The sequence below is a fragment of the Esox lucius genome, chromosome 17, assembly GCF_011004845.1.
Source record: "Esox lucius isolate fEsoLuc1 chromosome 17, fEsoLuc1.pri, whole genome shotgun sequence".
NCBI lineage: Eukaryota > Metazoa > Chordata > Actinopteri > Esociformes > Esocidae > Esox > Esox lucius.
The window spans coordinates 36,675,861-36,692,665 of record NC_047585.1 but is presented as its reverse complement, the minus strand read 5'-3'; the positions used below and the strand labels follow the sequence as shown (position 1 = coordinate 36,692,665).

Here is a 16,805-nt window from a genome sequence, read left to right as displayed (position 1 = left end):
GAATAATTTAGTCGGACGATAAATGAAGTAGGACCGACGCATTTCTGTGTAACCGCAAGCTCAGTCCGTGTACCTATCTAGGTGAAAGGTCCGCTGTCAAAAAAATAGCCAGCTAGCTTCTTTACCTCTCATTTAAACCGATAGTGGGGACTCGGGTAACCGGCCATTTAGCTCGTTACTTCTCTAGAGACGAGTAACGAGGACGCATTATTTAGTGTATTTATTTTCTTGTTTTCTGTTTTAAACAGAAATCATGTCTAAACAGCAGGCGATAAGTCCAGGGAAGAACTTCTTCGCTGGGGGCTTTGGGGGTGTCTGCTTGGTTTTCGCTGGACATCCACTTGATACCATAAAGGTAATATTTTAATTTTGTGAAGTTATTGCTAACGTTAGCTAGCAAGGTAGCCGTCATCAGTAAGAGATAATTAGCTAGCTACTGCACAGTGGTCGCAGCATTGCACTCCTACCAAAGCAATGAATGTGACTTCGCAAATTAAAATGACCTTATGTTTTTCTATTCGTTTTTTAAAAATTATATTTTATTGGGGGCATTACATGTTTCAGGGGGATTGTCAGTTAACTCAATGTCGAGTCCAACTAGCGCTTAAATGAAGTCAGGTGTGACATTGTTGACCTTTGATCTGTAGATTTGGCAATGATTATTATACTTCTGCATTGCAATTGCCCAATGACAATGTGTTTTTGCAGATGTTATTATCTCCTGAGCCTTGTATTGAAATTAAAGCTATTAAATTGTCCATACTTGAATGTCATAGTGGTCTTAAGTCACAATATTAATATCCTTTCCTCTACGCTCCAAAAAGTTATTTTTACTTACACATTTTTTTTAGCTCTGTGATACATCGAATGGCTGAATGGTCCCCAGGAGAGGTTTCAGGACTTTCTTCTACAGTGGTGGTGAGAGTGTTTATAACTGTGTTATAACTGCCTCTTTCTTAGGTGCGCATTCAGACCATGGCTGTTCCTGGTCCTGGCGAGACCCCCCTCTACAGAGGCACTTTTGATTGTTTCAAACAGACCCTTGGCAAAGAGGTGGGTATACAGTGAGGCAAAAAAGTATTTGATCCCCTGCTGATTTTGTATGTTTGCCCACTGACAAAGAAATGATCTATAATTTTAATGGTAGGTTTATTTGAACAGTGAGAGACAGAATAACAACAAAAAAATCCAGATAAACATGTCAACATTTTTATAAATTGATTTGCATTTAATGAGTGAAATAAGTATTCGACCCCTCTGCAAAACATGACTTAGTACTTGGTGGCAAAACCCTTGTTGGAAATCACAGAGGTCAGATGTTTCTTGTAGTTGGCCACCAGGTTTGCACACATCTCAGGAGGGATTTTGTCCCAGTTCTCTTTGCAGATCTTGTCCAAGTCATTAAGGTTTCAAGGTTGACGTTTGGCACCTCGAACCTTCAACTCCCTCCACAGGTTTTCTATGGGATTAAGGTCTGGAGACTGACTAGGCCACTCCAGGACCTTAATGTACTTCTTCATGAGCCACTCTTTTGTTGCCTTGGCCATGTGTTTTGGGTCATTGTCATGCTGGAATACCCATCCACGACCCATTTTCAATGCCCTGGCTGAGGGAAGGAGGTTCTCACCCAAGATTTGACGGTACATGGTCCCGTCCATCGTCCCTTTGATGCCGTGAAGTTGTCCTGTCCCCTTAGCAGAAAAACACCCCCAAAGCATAATGTTTCCACCTCCATGTTTGATGTTGGGGATGGTGTTCTTGGGGTCATAGGCAGCATTCCCCTCCTCCAATCAAGGCGAGTTGAGTTGATGCCAAAGAGCTTGATTTTGGTCTCATCTGACCACAACACTTTCACCCAGTTCTCCTCTGAATCATTCAGATGTTCATTGGCAAACTTGAGACAGGCCTGTACATGTGCTTTCTTGAGCAGGGGGACCTTGCAGGCACTGCAGGATTTCAGTCCTTCATGGCATAGTGTGTTACCAATAGTTTTCTTGGTGACTATGGTCCCAGCTGCCTTGAGATCATTGACAAGATCCTCCTGTGTAGTTCTGGACTGATTCCTCACCGTTCCCATGATCATTGCAACTCTACGAGGTGAGATCTTGCATGGAGCCCCAAACCGAGGGAGATTGACAGTTCTTTTGTGTTTCTTCCATTTGCGAATAATCGCACCAACTGTTGTCACCTTCTCACCAAGCTGCTTGGTGATGGTCTTGTAACCCATTCCAGCCTTGTGTAGGTCTACAGTCTTGTCTCTGATATCCTTGGACAGCACTTTGGTCTTGGCCATGGTCGAGAGTTTGGAATCTGATTGATTGATTGCTTCTGTGGACAGGTGTCTTTTATACAGGTAACATGATGAGATTAGGAGCACTCCCTTTAGGAGTGTGCTCCTAATATCAGATCGTTACCTGTATAAAAGACACCTGGAAGCCCGAAATCTTTCTGATTGAGAGGGGATCAAATACTTATTTCACTCATTAAAATGCAAATCAATTTATAACGTTTTTGATGTTTTTCTGGATTTTTGTTGTTATTCTGTCTCTCACTGTTCAAATAAATCTACCATTAAAATTATAGACTGATAATTTCTTTGTCAGTGGGCAAACGTACAAAATCAGCAGGGGATCAAATAATTTTTTCCCTCACTGTATTTATAACTGTTAGGCCTATGGTATTTAGATTTTTTCATTCTATGTATTTGTCTGGTCAACACTCATTGCTCTTTATCTCCTTACCAATTTTGTCCTTGCTGTACTTTTATGTCTTTAAAGGGGGTCAGAGGCTTATACAAAGGCATGGCAGCCCCTATCATTGGAGTCACACCTATGTTTGCTGTCTGCTTCTTCGGTTTTGGCCTGGGCAAGAAACTACAGCAGAAAACCCCAGATGATGTCCTTACGTAGGCGATGGTTCTGTAGTCTTCAATATTTCCAGTGCTTTTTGCTGGAAAAACGGTATGTGGGTTTGTGTCTGTGTGTTTTTATGTAACCATCTGCTTTCCTTCTCAGGTATCGACAATTGTTTGCTGCTGGGATGCTGTCTGGCGTGTTTACAACAGCTATCATGGCTCCGGGAGAACGCATCAAGTGTCTCCTACAGGTGAGGAACAAACCTGCAGTACTCAGCGCAGAACCATGTTAAGGTAACAGGCTTAGGTTAAACCAGGTTTAGGATCACAGGTTTCATTTTAATGGAGGTTGAACTATGCTCATGTCATTCGGGGGCCTTGCCTTGGTCATGAAGTGTTTGTGCTGATGCCTAGGTCAGTAGTTCTGCGCTGGTGACTCAGGAAACCCATGTGGAACAGTAGTAGATAGTGTAGCGGAAAGTTGGGCCGATATGAAAGGTCTCAGCTTTAAGGCCCAAAGCAGACAAGGTGGAAAGGCATGTCATTGTTCGTTCAGCAAGGCTTTTAACCCTAATTGCTCCAGGGTCAATAATAGTCTGATTGTGACTTTAGTCTGCTACACTTGTTGGAATATCCGGAGAATAATGTCTGAACAGTCATAGAAGTTACACATGCATGTACCTTTGTGGAATTAGAAAAATAAAAAGTATATTGAGAAGACAGTTCACCGGTTTGGTACGTTTAGATGAAATGAAGCGCTGGTCTTCTCAGCAGGGGCAAATTACCTGGTAGACCCCAGGAGTCCTCTACAGTGAATGAACGAAGAGTGCTCACCACAAAGAAAAAGTGAAAAACGCAAATGTTTGTCACCACCAACCAGAGAACACTTCACTGGCTGAACTGCAGAGGCGGGACTGCAGGGTGCAAAAACACCAGTTACATTCAAAAACAGGAGGGCCTGACAATACTTAAAAGAGCCTGAGTCTTATGGACAGATCAGACAAACATGAACATGTACCAAAGTGATGGCAAGAGGACAGAACAGGTTTGTTTTGGCACGTACAGCTGACACTGGCATTACCCCATGTGCCTCCACTGACGGACGGCTAAAACAAGACTAATTGTACAGAAACATCTTGTGTCCAGATACAAATACATGCCTCTAAACTCATTGGAAGTGACTTCATCATGCAGCAGAACAATGATCTGACACCCTCTGCCACAGCTGCCAGGGAGTTCTTCAGGGTAAAAAGTGGAAAGACCTTCACTGGCCTAGTCAATCACCGATCTGATTCCAGTTGAGCATGCCTTTAACATGCTGAAGACAAGACTGACGGTGAAAATACCCCAAAACAGACAGGAGCTGAAGATGACTGCAGTACAGGTCTGGCAGAACATCACCAGGGAAGATACAGTGTCTGGTGATATATATATGGGTCGATAACTTCAGTTAGTCATTGCATGCAAAGGATATTTGACAAAGCAATAAACATGACTACTTCACTGTATATAATGTTAGTCTACCCAAATACTTTTTGATACCCTGAAATAGGGCTACAGTGTACAAAATGTGGTGTAATTTCTAAATGCCCTATCCAGTATGTATGTAAGTCTGTCCTGCAGGAAGACAAAAAGGTGTTCCTGTCCAAATACCACCAAGTTGATCCATTTAGTAGCACATGGGTATCTTTGTTTCATGTCCATTGTGGATCAGGTGGTTACGTCTGTATACCTGCATGCATTACCAGGGGCGTGCATTACCAGGGCAATGCATTAACAGCATTACCAAGTGCGTGCATTACCAGGGCCATACATTACCAGGGGAGTGCTGTACCAGGGAATTACCAGGAAAGTAATTTGTGTCATTTTACCTAGGCTGTGAAAATTGGTTTAGCAGAGGCAAGATGATCTGATTAGATTTAACTGTACCACAGCCTCTGGCATAGAATCATATGGAACATGGAAAATGCATGGAGAAAAAAAAGATTCAAAGCCTATTTTGCTGAAACTTTATGTATTTATTTTTGTTTCAAGGTTTATTTGTCAAATGCACTGAACAACACAGCGTCATCCTGCACAATGAAATTCTTGTGACATGGCACCCGACAACTACATAGAGAGTTAACAAGAGCATATAAGCAAAAATATACAGCTCTGGAAAAAAAAATTGTGAGTGAGGAACAGAAGCGTTAAATTTGCAGTGGTCTCTTAATTTTAACCCTTCTGTTCCTCACTCAAAACCTTCCTTTTCCACTTTTTTGGAAAGGAAAGAAAAAGGTGCAGTGGTCTCTTAATTTATTCCGGAGCTGTAGCTAGACAGAAAATAATAATAAAATAAAGCAACAGTATGCACAACACTGTACGCTAGCAGAGCAAAAAATACATAAAAGAGCACTGTAAACTACAGCAATCTGGGTAGTCTTATTGAACATTATAGATATGGCAAGTATGGTGTGAATTAGCAGCAATTGGTAGAATTATTGAATATTGTAGATACATATGAGTGTAATAAGATTATGAATGGTGGCATAGCAAACTACAACTATGTACTGAGAATTTAAAAACAATATATACACAGCAAAAATATACATAACACTACTGTTATGAGTACTGTAAACTAGCTGCAATATTGGTAGTAGTATTGAATATTGTAGATATGGCAAGTATGGCCGTAATATACATAACAATGTAAACTAGCATACATTTTGAAAGAGTAGGATGGGGAGTATGAGAAATATGGAAGTATTTGAGTATTATAGATGCATATGAGTGTAAAATGGCTATTCAAATGATAAGAATAAAAGATAAAAACATCTGTCACAGAATAGACTGTAGTGTAGATTAGATGAGATGAAGGTTATTAGCATTAAATAGATCAACAGATCCATGTTGGCTTGTGCATATAGTCATTGCATTTTTACCCAACGTTTTTAAGTTGTAGGAGATGAGGTTGGGACCCGGGTTGTTATGTGACATTGTGGCCGTGTGTACAGATCCAGGCTGCCACAGGGGAGGTGAAGTATGCCGGGCCCATGGACTGTGTGAAGCAGCTGTACAAAGAGAGTGGGATCAAAGGAATCTACAGAGGAACTGCTCTCACCCTGATGAGAGGTACTTTACTGTATGTCTGGATATATACAGTGGGGCAAAAAAATATTTAGCCTGCCACCAATTGTGCAAGTTCTCCCATTTAAAAAGATGAGAGAGGCCTGTAATTTTCATCATAGGTACACTTCAACTATGAGAGACAAAATGAGAAAAGAAATACAGAAAATCACATTGTAGGATTTATTATGAATTTATTGGTAAATTATGGTGGAAAATAAGTATTTGGTCAATAACAAAAGTTCATCTTAATACTTTGTTATATACCCTATGTTGGCAATGACAGAGGTCAAACTTTTTCTGTAAGTCTTCACAAGGTTTTCACACACTGTTGCAGGTATTTTGGCCCATTCCTCCATGCAGATCTCCTCTAGAGCAGTGATGTTTTGGAGCTGTCGCTGGGCAACACAGACTTTCAACTTCCTCCAAAGATTTTCGATGGGATTGAGATCTGGTGACTGGCTAGGCCACTCCAGGACCTTGAAATGCTTCTTACGAAGCCCTTGCTGATGGAAGGAGGTTTTCACTCAAAATCTCACGATACATGGCCCCATTCATTCTTTCCTTTACATGGATCAGTCGTCCTGGTCCCTTTGCAGAAAAACAGCCCCAAAGCATGATGTTTCCACCCCCATGCTTCACAGTAGGTATGGTGTTCTTTGGATGCAACTCAGCATTCCAAACACGACGAGTTGAGTTTTTACCAAAAAGTTCTATTTTGGTTTGATCTGACCATATGACATTCTCCCAATCCTCTTCTGGACCATCCAAATGCTCTCTAGCAAACCTCAGAGGGGCCTGGACATGTACTGGCTTAAGCAGGGGGACACGTCTGGCACTGCAGGATTTGAGTCCCTGGCGGCGTAGTGTGTTACTGATGGTAGCCTTTGTTACTTTGGTCCCAGCTCTCTGCAGGACAATCACTAGGTCCCCCTCGTGTGGTTCTGGGATTTGTGATCATTTTGACCCCACGGGGTGAGATCTTGCATGGAGCCCCCGATCGAGGGAGATTATCAGTGGTCTTGTATGTCTTCCATTTTCTTATAATTGCTCCCACAGTTGATTTCTTCTCACCAAGCTGCTTACCTATTGCAGATTCAGTCTTCCCAGCCTGGTGCAGGTCTACAATTTTGTTTCTGGTGTCCTTTGACAGCTATTTGGTCTTGGCCATAGTGGAGTTTGAAGTGTGACTGTTTGAGGTTGTGGACAGGTGTCTTTTATACTGATAACAAGTTCAAACAGGTGCCATTAATACAGGTAACGAGTGGAGGACAGAGGAGCCTCTTAAAGAAGTTACAGGTCTGTGAGAGCCAGAAATCTTGCTTGTTTGTAGGTGACCAAATATTTATTTTACTGAGGAATTTACCAATTAATTCATAAAAAATCCTACAATGTTATTTTCTGGATTCTTTTATATCATTTTGTCTCTCATAGTTGAAGTGTACCTATGATGATAATTACAGGCCTCTCTCATCTTTTTAAGTGTGAGAACTTGCACAATTGGTGGCTGACTAAATACTTTTTTGCCCCACTGTATCCCACAGCTCTCACCCTGATGAGAGGTACTTTACTGTATGTCTGGATATACATCCCACAGCTCTCACCCTAATGAGAGGTACTTTACTGTATGTCTGGATATACATCCCACAGCTCTCACCCTGATGAGAGGTACTTTACTGTATGTCTGGATATATATCCCACAGCTCTCTGTAATGACTTGTACACACAGGGAGTTTGATATCCTATTTTTTTTTCCATAACTAATTGAAATCAGAACTGGCGCTTGCCTAGGTGGTTCGAAATCAAATGAAATTGGAGACTTGAGGCTTTTGCGGTCTTGTCACATGCTAGCTCCTCTGATGACAGTTTTGACAAGATCACAAGGACTCATTTTGAAAGCTGATAGATCTTAACCATTGAGACTTAAGTCTTATTATACTATGACATTCTAAGTAACTGAGAATCTTTCTGGCAGGCGCTGTTTTTATCATAGCTATATGATTAACAGGAAATACAGTAGCAACCACCTATCTACACACACACACACACACTCTGTTACTACGGCAACTAGCAGATCCATGTCAGGAAATTACTGCTGTCTGACACACAAATCTAATTTGGTCTCTTGTTACTTGCTATTTGGATGGAAACAAAACAGATTTTTGCACAAAGGCCTGTATTGTGAACCACTCTATATCAAACTGTTGATCTAGAATATGGATCGTTGTGTTCTGGAGTGTTTGACAGCTGTGCTTGGCTTATTACGAAAACAGTGAGTCTGACTCTGACATCTTGTGTCTCAGATGTGCCAGCCAGTGGGATGTATTTCATGACCTACGAATGGTTGAAGCACCTCCTCACACCCGAGGGCAAGAGGTGAGGGACTGACCTGACTGAATATTCTACATGTGTGAATGCAAATTAAATTGAAATGCAGCGGCACCTGTGTCCACAAAATATTTCTGTAAAATTCATGTTTGGAACGTTGTTGTTGTAGTTGTTGTTGTTGTTGTTTTATTTTTTTGCCTTTCTTAAAAGAAATTCCTTAAAGAAAATGTGTATTATTTATAATTGACTTGTTGCTCCACAGCCCCAATGAACTGAGTGTTCCCAGTGTTCTGTTCGCTGGAGGGATGGCAGGAATCTTCAACTGGGCGGTGGCTATCCCAGCGGATGTGCTGAAGTCTCGCTTCCAGACAGGTGTGACTGATGAAGAATGTTTTTCTGGGGTGCTGTCAATACAATTCAATTTCAATTCAGTCAACCGAAACTAAATTGACTAATGCACCACGATTAATTGATTTACTGTGAAGAGATTTCCACTACCCACGCTGTCACATATATTGGTAGTAGTAGTGGTAGTGTACAGTATACCGTTGCTTGGCAACCTGTTATATTTGAAGCAGCGGGGGCATGTGAACGGTTGCAGGATTGAAGCTTCTCATGTGCCCTTCTCTCAGCCCCGGAGGGGAAGTATCCTAATGGCTTTCGTGACGTTCTACGAGAGCTGCTGAGGGAGGAGGGCATGGCCTCTCTGTACAAAGGCTTCACCGCTGTCATGCTCAGAGCTTTCCCCGCTAACGCAGTGAGTAGACGCAGCCCGCTAACTCAAATGTATCATCTTGGCTACTTTATTGCCCAGGCTAGCCCCAAACCAGCTTTGCGTCCGCTCCCCAGAACGTGGAGGTCACCATACACTGGCCTGTAGAACTGTGCCGTTTCCATGAGTCTTTACCGTGACTGTGCGGCTAACGGCGACCTCACGGATGTGTCTCCCTGCAGGCCTGTTTCCTTGGGTTTGAAGTGGCCATGAAGTTCCTCAACTGGGCCGCCCCCAGCCTGTGATGCCAGTCCCCGGTCCAGAACCGAACCTCAACAGCAGACCTGGTGGATACAGCGGCATAACCGCGGACACCGTCGACACCGCTGGCATGTACTCCGATGCCACCAGGGGTCTGACTGACAGACTGACTGGGAAAGCTGCTTATATTGTAGAGATGGACAAAGGGGATACTCAGGCATATGCATTCTCACACACACACACACACACACACACGAATATTCTCACTCCTCAGCGTTTTACTTGCATTTCTTTTTAATGGGTTTTTATGTTCTTTTTTTAGAAATGGAGGGAATTTATCATGTGCCTTACTTTTACTGAGTCTGGATATCAGAGAATACTGGCATTTTCACAACTTGCATGTAAAGAGTTAGTGGATTGTATGTGTGCGTGCGTGTGAATGTGTGTTTGTTCAAACACAAAACACATGCCTTGAAAAACATACCTGAAAAGTCTCATTCTAAGGTGATCCAATAATCAAATAATCACCCTGGAAATTGTTAGTTGATTGATTAATACATTAATTAATAATATTGGAGAATGTAAGCCATGCCACAAACATGGAGATCCCTTATTGAGCAAGGTCTGGTTTCATGTCTTTGTCATCATGTATGTAAATAAATACAATTAAATATGAACACCTGATCCATCCCAGTTCAATCAATCACATTTATTTATAAAGCCCTTTTTACAACAGCAGTTGTCACAAAGTGCTTTTACAAAAACACCCGGCCTTAAACCCCAAGGAGCAAACAACAGTAGTATTGAATTTCAGTGGCTAGGAAAAAAACCCTAAGAAGGCTGAAATTTAGGAAGAAACCTAGAGAGGACCCAGGCTCAGAGGGGTGACCAGTCCTCTTCTGGCTGTGCCGGGTGAAATATTAAGACCTATTGGAATAATTAATAAATGCCTATGTTCTAATTGACATCACTTATTACACACAATGTTGTATTTTGAGAAGTTACATCAAACATACATGGCTATTAATCAGTTCCATAGTGATTGTGTTGGCTTATATTTACCAAATTAGGCTTGGGGTTGTGGTATATGTCACTATACCATTGGTAAGGACTGTTCTTAGGAACGGTGCAGAGTGCCTGGTTACATTCCTCAGCCACAGTATATTGTCTCCACTAACCCCTGCTTTGCCATGTCACAATTATGAACTGGTTAACAATGAAATTATAACAAAAATGTTGTCGGTATACCTCAGCTGTAGCCAGTCAACATTATTAATTAAAAGTAACGTTTTATAAAGGATCCTCCCGGGTTGCGTTGTGTTTAACAGCCCATAGCCACGGTATATTGACCCTATATTCTACACCTCTGGCCTTCATTGCTTAAATATAGGCCACCTCCAGTCTTTAATGTTAGACCGCAGATGCTGCACCTCGCGTGAAGGTCCGACACACCACAGGCTTTGGTTAGAGAAGCGTTAATTACTTTTGATCTGAAAAGTTGTGACGTTCGCTTAGTACGCCGGGTCAATAGTTTCCGATACGCCGCTTCTAGTCTATATGGGGAAACCGGTAGCAATGTCAATCAACCAGTTGACACGGACTGGGAGTGTGGTAGAAGTGGGTGGGCTTTGCTGGAGGGGCCAGAACCGTGCTGTGCGCATTTTTTAAAGGATGCAGATGTCAGACCTTAATTCATCTTCGAAAGTCTACAGTGCAAGGAGGTCAGTAGATTGGTTACAAAGTGATTATTTAAAAGCAATCTTGGTCGTTTTTTTGTTAATTTATTTAGGTTTGACATTTAGATGTACTTTGATACTTGTCATGGCCGCTGGTCATTGATCTGGCTCATACCCTTTGCCACATTGGATCCATCAGCGGATTGATGTTATTCTGCACAACACTGGAGGTTATATTCAGTATATTGTATTTTACTGCTGGTACAAATTAGTAGGTTATACTTCATGAGTAGTCAACCTGAAGTTTCACAAAACCCTGTTTTGCAAATTGCTGATTATTGAAATTATGGATTATGTAGGCTATTAGCTCCACCTTAAATAACATTTTAAACTTGTTAAAGATCGTTATAGGCTACCACAGTTCTATGATGAGCATCGAGATACCTGTCGGCTTGACGGACTTGCTGCAAGGATACACTGTGGAGGTACTAAGACACAGACCGCCTGACTTGGTTGAATTCGCAATTCAGTATTTCAAGCGTCTACAAGAGACCAGAAAACACGACAATCATGTCAAAAAGAGCCCGGTCAAATCTGCACGAAAAGCAGTAGCGTTTGACAGTAACTCGGTTGAATCGAATGAAGATGAAAATGAGGATTCAGAAGACGACTATAGTGAGTAAAAGTTGGGATGTCTAGTTGGCCATATTTACTGTTCCGAATTTAATTATCAAATACATATAAATATATTTTCTCATTTTCTTTATTTTGTATAATAACTTTATTTTGTATAATAAACTGTGTTTACGCTATCCAACTTTTACACTCTCCAAACCACAAATAATAGTCAACACAATCGCACGTGATGCTTAACGAATCATTCTGATAAGTCTATTTGATAAAAGGCCCATTATGAAGATGTTTTAAATCAACTGCACCAAGTTGAATGGGTTCTAATCAAAGTTACTTGAGGCCCTGCGTAGTCATATGATATTTAGTTATTCTGCCAGAGGTCGTCAGATGATTGAGGTATTTAAGCTTACTGAATAGTGTTTTGTCCAGAATTACTGCATCATGAATACAGAGCCTATAAATAGCAATTTTCTTAGAGGAAATGTCCACCACATTTGATAGATGAGTTGCTGTGCCCAGGCCAAAGCTGAGGAGAGACAAGTGTTGAATCAGGTTGGTAGGAGGTTGTGGGATAATCAGCCACTGCTGGATGAGTGTCCACTTACAGTCACCATATTGGCAGCAAGCTAAAGTGTGTCAATGGATCTATAGGAACGACTGGTATGGATGTTGAGTTGGGCCAACTTGATTTATGTAACTGTAAAATTCTCTCGTTCTCTCACATTCTCTCACTCTGTCTTTAGGGCCTCCTCCGACTCCCAATAAATATAGTCGCAGGGTATCTGGTGAGTCTTACTCCTGTTTTTTTTTTATTTAATTTTTTTATTCATGCTATGAATAAACGTTCCCATTTTCAGTCAGACGTCTGTGTGGCAGCCACGGCATTTCCTGTGCTTGTACTGGTTTCCCCCCCAGTGTGTTTCACGGTCACTGCCTTCCTCCAGTCTGTGCAGAGGCGTACAACCCGGACGACGATGAAGACGAGGACTTTGAGCCACGGGTGGTACACCCCAAATCCGACGAGCAGCGTCGCAGACTCCAGGATGCCTGCAGAGATACTCTACTGTTCAAAACCCTTGACCAGGTGAAGTCTTTTCTGTAGGTCGCTGAGTGTTAATCAAAGAGATTGAGAGAAAACGCCTTGTGAGTTAAGTGTAAGGTTACGTTTTGGGTTTGGTTTGGTTGTGAACAAAACAAGCTCCCTCTCAATAAAGCCCAAACACATTGCAGAAAATATAGATTTCTTTGTGTGATGTTTGCACTGTCCCAGTTTAGTGTGCTAAACACACACACACACACACTCGCGCTTCTAGTGTATTTCTATTGAAGACCTTTGGGGAGTAACAATTGATTTTTATTGAAAGTCGTATTTTCATTCAATCCTAATCCTAACCTGAAACATGTCTATCCCTGAACACAACCCATAATCCTAACTCCACCAACAAGCCAAATGGAGACGAAAAAAACTTTCTTGTCAGTATTTCCCATGGAATGCTACATTTGTGAGGATTTTTCTTCTTTTTTATTAATGTCCAATTCTCGACTGTGACCTTGCCCCATTGCGACAACAGGTTCGGAAGAGTCAAACATCAAAGAAAGCAAACTCCATTGCACATTTTGCCAAGCCTTTCAGCTTCTTATTATGCTGCTTGCTCTACATTTGTGCTGGAGAAGGAGACTTTCCATCGACCCATGTAGCTTAATTGGTAGAGCATGGTGCTGGAGAAGGGGGCTTTCCATCGACCCATGTAGCTTAATTGGTAGAGCATGGTGCTGGAGAAGGGGGCTTTCCATCGACCCATGTAGCTTAATTGGTAGAGCATGGTGCTGGAGAAGGGGGCTTTTCATCGACCCATGTAGCTTAATTGGTAGAGCATGGTACTGGAGAAGGGGACTTTCCATCGACCCATATAGCTTAATTGGTAGAGCATTTTTGGCTCTGCTTACTAATGTTAGTTGCCCTGAAGAAGAGCATATGCTAAATTACGTAAAGGTAAATGGAATTCCCCTACAAACAACCACAATTCAGCTCTCAGGTCACGAAGCTAGGCCGCCCAGCGTGACGTCCACCTGTCCATCCCGACACCTGTCCAGCCAGTTTGCACCGCCCTCTGCGCGTGACTCCCGGTTACTGCCGGTCACCGACCTAACCAGCATTCAAATTAGCAATGAACAGCAGGTACACACGCGGTCGTCCTCTGTGAGGCTGTTGTTTTCTCGCTTTCAGGAACAGTTCTCAGAGGTGTTGGATGGCATGTTCGAGGTGTTGGTCAAACCACAAGAGCACATCATCGATCAGGGGGATGATGGAGATAACTTCTACGTCATAGAGAGGTCTGTGTGTATCCAATCAATTGGATTTGTTTTTCATGCGGCATTAGTCCAAAGCCTGTGAATACGACGTTCTCTCATTCCTCTGATGTTGTGTGGGCCTCTGTTTGTTTTAGGGGTGTATATGATATTATCGTGCTGATAAATGGAGTTAACAAGTGTGTTGGAAAGTATGACAACAAGGGCAGTTTTGGGGAGCTGGCTCTCATGTACAATACACCGCGCGCTGCCACCATTGTGGCTACCCAGGAGGGGGCACTGTGGGGACTGGTGAGTCACAGGAGACTGTGTATGTGTGTGTGTATGTGTGTGTGTAAGTGTGCGTGTGCGTGTGTTTTAGGTCTTTCTATACTCATGGGGACCAAATTGAAGTCAATTTTCAGTTCAGGGTTTAGGTTTAGGGTCAAACTTACAATTCATTTTAGAGTTAGAATTGGGGTTTCTTTAAGGTCCAGGCGTTGTTGGTTAAGTTTAGGGTTAAGGTTAGGCATTACATCTAGGTACAGTTTAGGCATAAATGTTACTTTATTGAGGTTAAGGTTACGGTTAAGGTTAGGGTTAGATTTGGGTTAGGTTAAGGATAGTGTAAGGGTTAGGTTTAGGGTTAAGATTAGGGCTAGGGAGCATGCAATTTCTATTTTCTGGTCCCCATGAGGATAGCCATACAAACTTGAGTGTATGTGTTTGTGTGAGTGAATGTTCAACACGCAGTTCTGTGAGAGATTAGTGACTGTGTAATCTTCATCTGTGGGATTTAGGATCGGGCCACATTTCATAGACTCATAGTAAAAAACAATGCCAAGAAGAGGAAGATGTACGAGGCTTTCATTGAGTGTGTACCCCTTCTAAAGTCTCTCGAGGTTTGTGTCTGCTGCTCTTGTTCATTTCATTACAATATCTTACAACCAAATGTACCATGTCTTTTAAACCTCAACCGTGTACAATATATGAGAGGTTCAGGTGTTCAAATCCATTGCAAACCATTCTTCTAATCAGACATAAGGAATGTAAAGATCATTCTGTCCTCATCTTCCTCCTTAGCTCACTGAGAGGATGAAGATTGTCGATGTGGTTGGAATGAAAGCGTTCAAAGATGGGGAGCGCATCATAACCCAGGTTCTCTTGCCTTTTACTCTACAGGGCATTTACTACAGGACTATTCCTTTATTATTGGACTATTCTTTAGTTTGTACTCACTGCTAATCCTGTTGCTTTTCTGCACTCTCAGGGGGATGAGGCAGATTGCTTCTACATCGTAGAGTCCGGGGAGGTCAAGATCATGATAATAAGCAAAGTAGGTGGACTTGTTTTTATTTTTAGTTGGGTTCATGGTAGACATACTTCACAAATAATATGTTCGCTAGGCGTTCGTGACTGGAATTTGTTTCAACCGTCTTTCCTGTTTTACAGGACAGCAATACTGACACCAATAATTTATCACGTTGGTTAGTAGTTGGCGTGTTATTTTTGGATGCTATAGCCAACATATAAGGAGCAGATAAATTAAGCTCTCTGAACAGCTTTAAACAGGCGGACATTTTCTGATAACTTGTCCTACTTATTGTTCCTTTGACCAACCACATTAGATACTGGTGTTTTTGCGGATTCACCTGACTGATCTGAAGAGTTACGGTATCAGTGACATCAGAACATCAGTATCAATTCCAGCTGTTTCTCTCCCCACCTAGACCAAGGCAGGGCAGCAGGACAACGCTGAGGTGGAGATTGCCCGCTGTTCCCGGGGCCAGTACTTCGGAGAGCTGGCTCTGGTCACCAACAAGCCACGCGCAGCCTCCGTCTACGCTGTGGGAGAAACCAAGTGCTTGGGTAGATCGCTTTCAGTTGCCTAACTTAAAATCCCAGATGCATCATATTTTAATCAGTCTTACATTGGGTTCAAAATTTTAAATGACATGATTGGTTGATGAGAATCAACATTTTGGTTATTCATTAGCGTAATAGTTATTACTAGTATTTAGGCATATGCGAATTAGGCCTTTGCCTCATGTTAAATCGTTGTGGACGTGTTCGAAAACGTTTGCTTGTCTATGGAACAGAAACCAGAGTGGTCTTTTCCTATTACACCTGCTGGTGACTCTTAAACGGTTAAGACCTCATGAACACTTAAATACTAGAGATTAGTCATTATGAACCGCTTTTATTTCAACCAATGAGTAAAACTGTTCCAGGCTCAGCTGTTACGAAACATCTTACCGTTCCTTCCTCTCTGTTACAGTAATAGACATTCAGGCGTTTGAACGCTTGCTGGGATCCTGTAAGGAGATTATGAAGAGGAACATCTCCCAATACGAGGATCAACTGGTGGCCCTGTTTGGTTCTAGTGTAGATTTAAAACGTTAAAGTCTGGTCTCTCTAAGGAATGTCACTCCAACACAACCCCACACAAACACTCACTATTGCCTACACACAAACAGATGGACAGACTTACTAGTAGTTTTATATGCTTTATACAATCTACACACAACATATTTGTTGAAATATAATTGTATACTGTACATTATTTAAACTGTTGCTATGTCACATCTATTTTTTATACATGTAGCCAATATACTAGTATTTTCATTTGACTAGTATTGTGAAAACATGAGGTTCACGAAGTAGGCTTAGTACTTTGTCCATGTGTTACCCTAAATGATAATTATAGCCCAATACAGCTTGCTTCAATGTGATATTTTTAAATTATGTACAGTTATGATCAAATATTAACATGCCCTTTGCTTTTATATGGAAAGACTGGTTTAATCTGCAGATGCTGAGATCTAATAAATGTTATCCCAGATGAAAGGATTGCTGTGAGAAAGCTCAAATTACTTTCAAATTCCAAACATCATCTCAGACGAACAACAAAAATAAACATCCTAATAAAATGAGCTCACGACTAACA

The 16,805-nt window shown here is 41.7% G+C and overlaps 1 protein-coding gene across 3 annotated transcripts; it reads left to right on the top strand.

Moving 5' to 3' along the window:
• Positions 1 to 61: 61 nt before the first annotated feature.
• LOC105016848 (mitochondrial carnitine/acylcarnitine carrier protein) lies at positions 62 to 16,803 on the top strand. Of its 3 annotated transcripts, XM_020055501.2 has the most exons (16): positions 62 to 355; positions 961 to 1,053; positions 2,778 to 2,905; positions 3,015 to 3,105; positions 5,848 to 5,965; positions 8,263 to 8,335; positions 11,358 to 11,611; positions 12,313 to 12,354; positions 12,514 to 12,653; positions 13,797 to 13,903; positions 14,017 to 14,170; positions 14,659 to 14,760; positions 14,942 to 15,016; positions 15,129 to 15,194; positions 15,589 to 15,727; positions 16,137 to 16,803. In XM_020055501.2, the coding sequence occupies exons 1-16, from the start codon at positions 254 to 256 to the stop codon at positions 16,259 to 16,261; spliced, it is 1,809 nt and encodes a 602-aa protein (XP_019911060.1). In that variant the 5' UTR covers positions 62 to 253; the 3' UTR covers positions 16,262 to 16,803. The 3 variants fall into 3 exon arrangements, with proteins under 3 accessions (XP_019911060.1, XP_010879260.1, XP_010879253.1); XM_010880951.4 differs by lacking the exons at positions 62 to 355; positions 961 to 1,053; positions 2,778 to 2,905; ... (1 more) ...; positions 5,848 to 5,965; positions 8,263 to 8,335 and adding an exon at positions 10,138 to 10,981 and having other exon boundaries at positions 11,338 to 11,611; XM_010880958.2 differs by lacking the exons at positions 11,358 to 11,611; positions 12,313 to 12,354; positions 12,514 to 12,653; ... (5 more) ...; positions 15,589 to 15,727; positions 16,137 to 16,803 and adding exons at positions 8,550 to 8,659; positions 8,920 to 9,044; positions 9,242 to 9,948 and having other exon boundaries at positions 254 to 355.
• Positions 16,804 to 16,805: the final 2 nt, after the last annotated feature.

Coding starts and splice junctions, on each gene's coding strand:
- LOC105016848 (XM_020055501.2), top strand. CDS start 254: ATGTCTAAACAGCAGGCGATAAGTCCAGGGAAGAACTTCTTCGCTGGG. Junction 5,966..8,262: donor TGCTCTCACCCTGATGAGAG/GTACTTTACTGT, acceptor CTTGTGTCTCAG/ATGTGCCAGCCAGTGGGATG. Junction 15,728..16,136: donor GGGAGAAACCAAGTGCTTGG/GTAGATCGCTTT, acceptor TCTCTGTTACAG/TAATAGACATTCAGGCGTTT.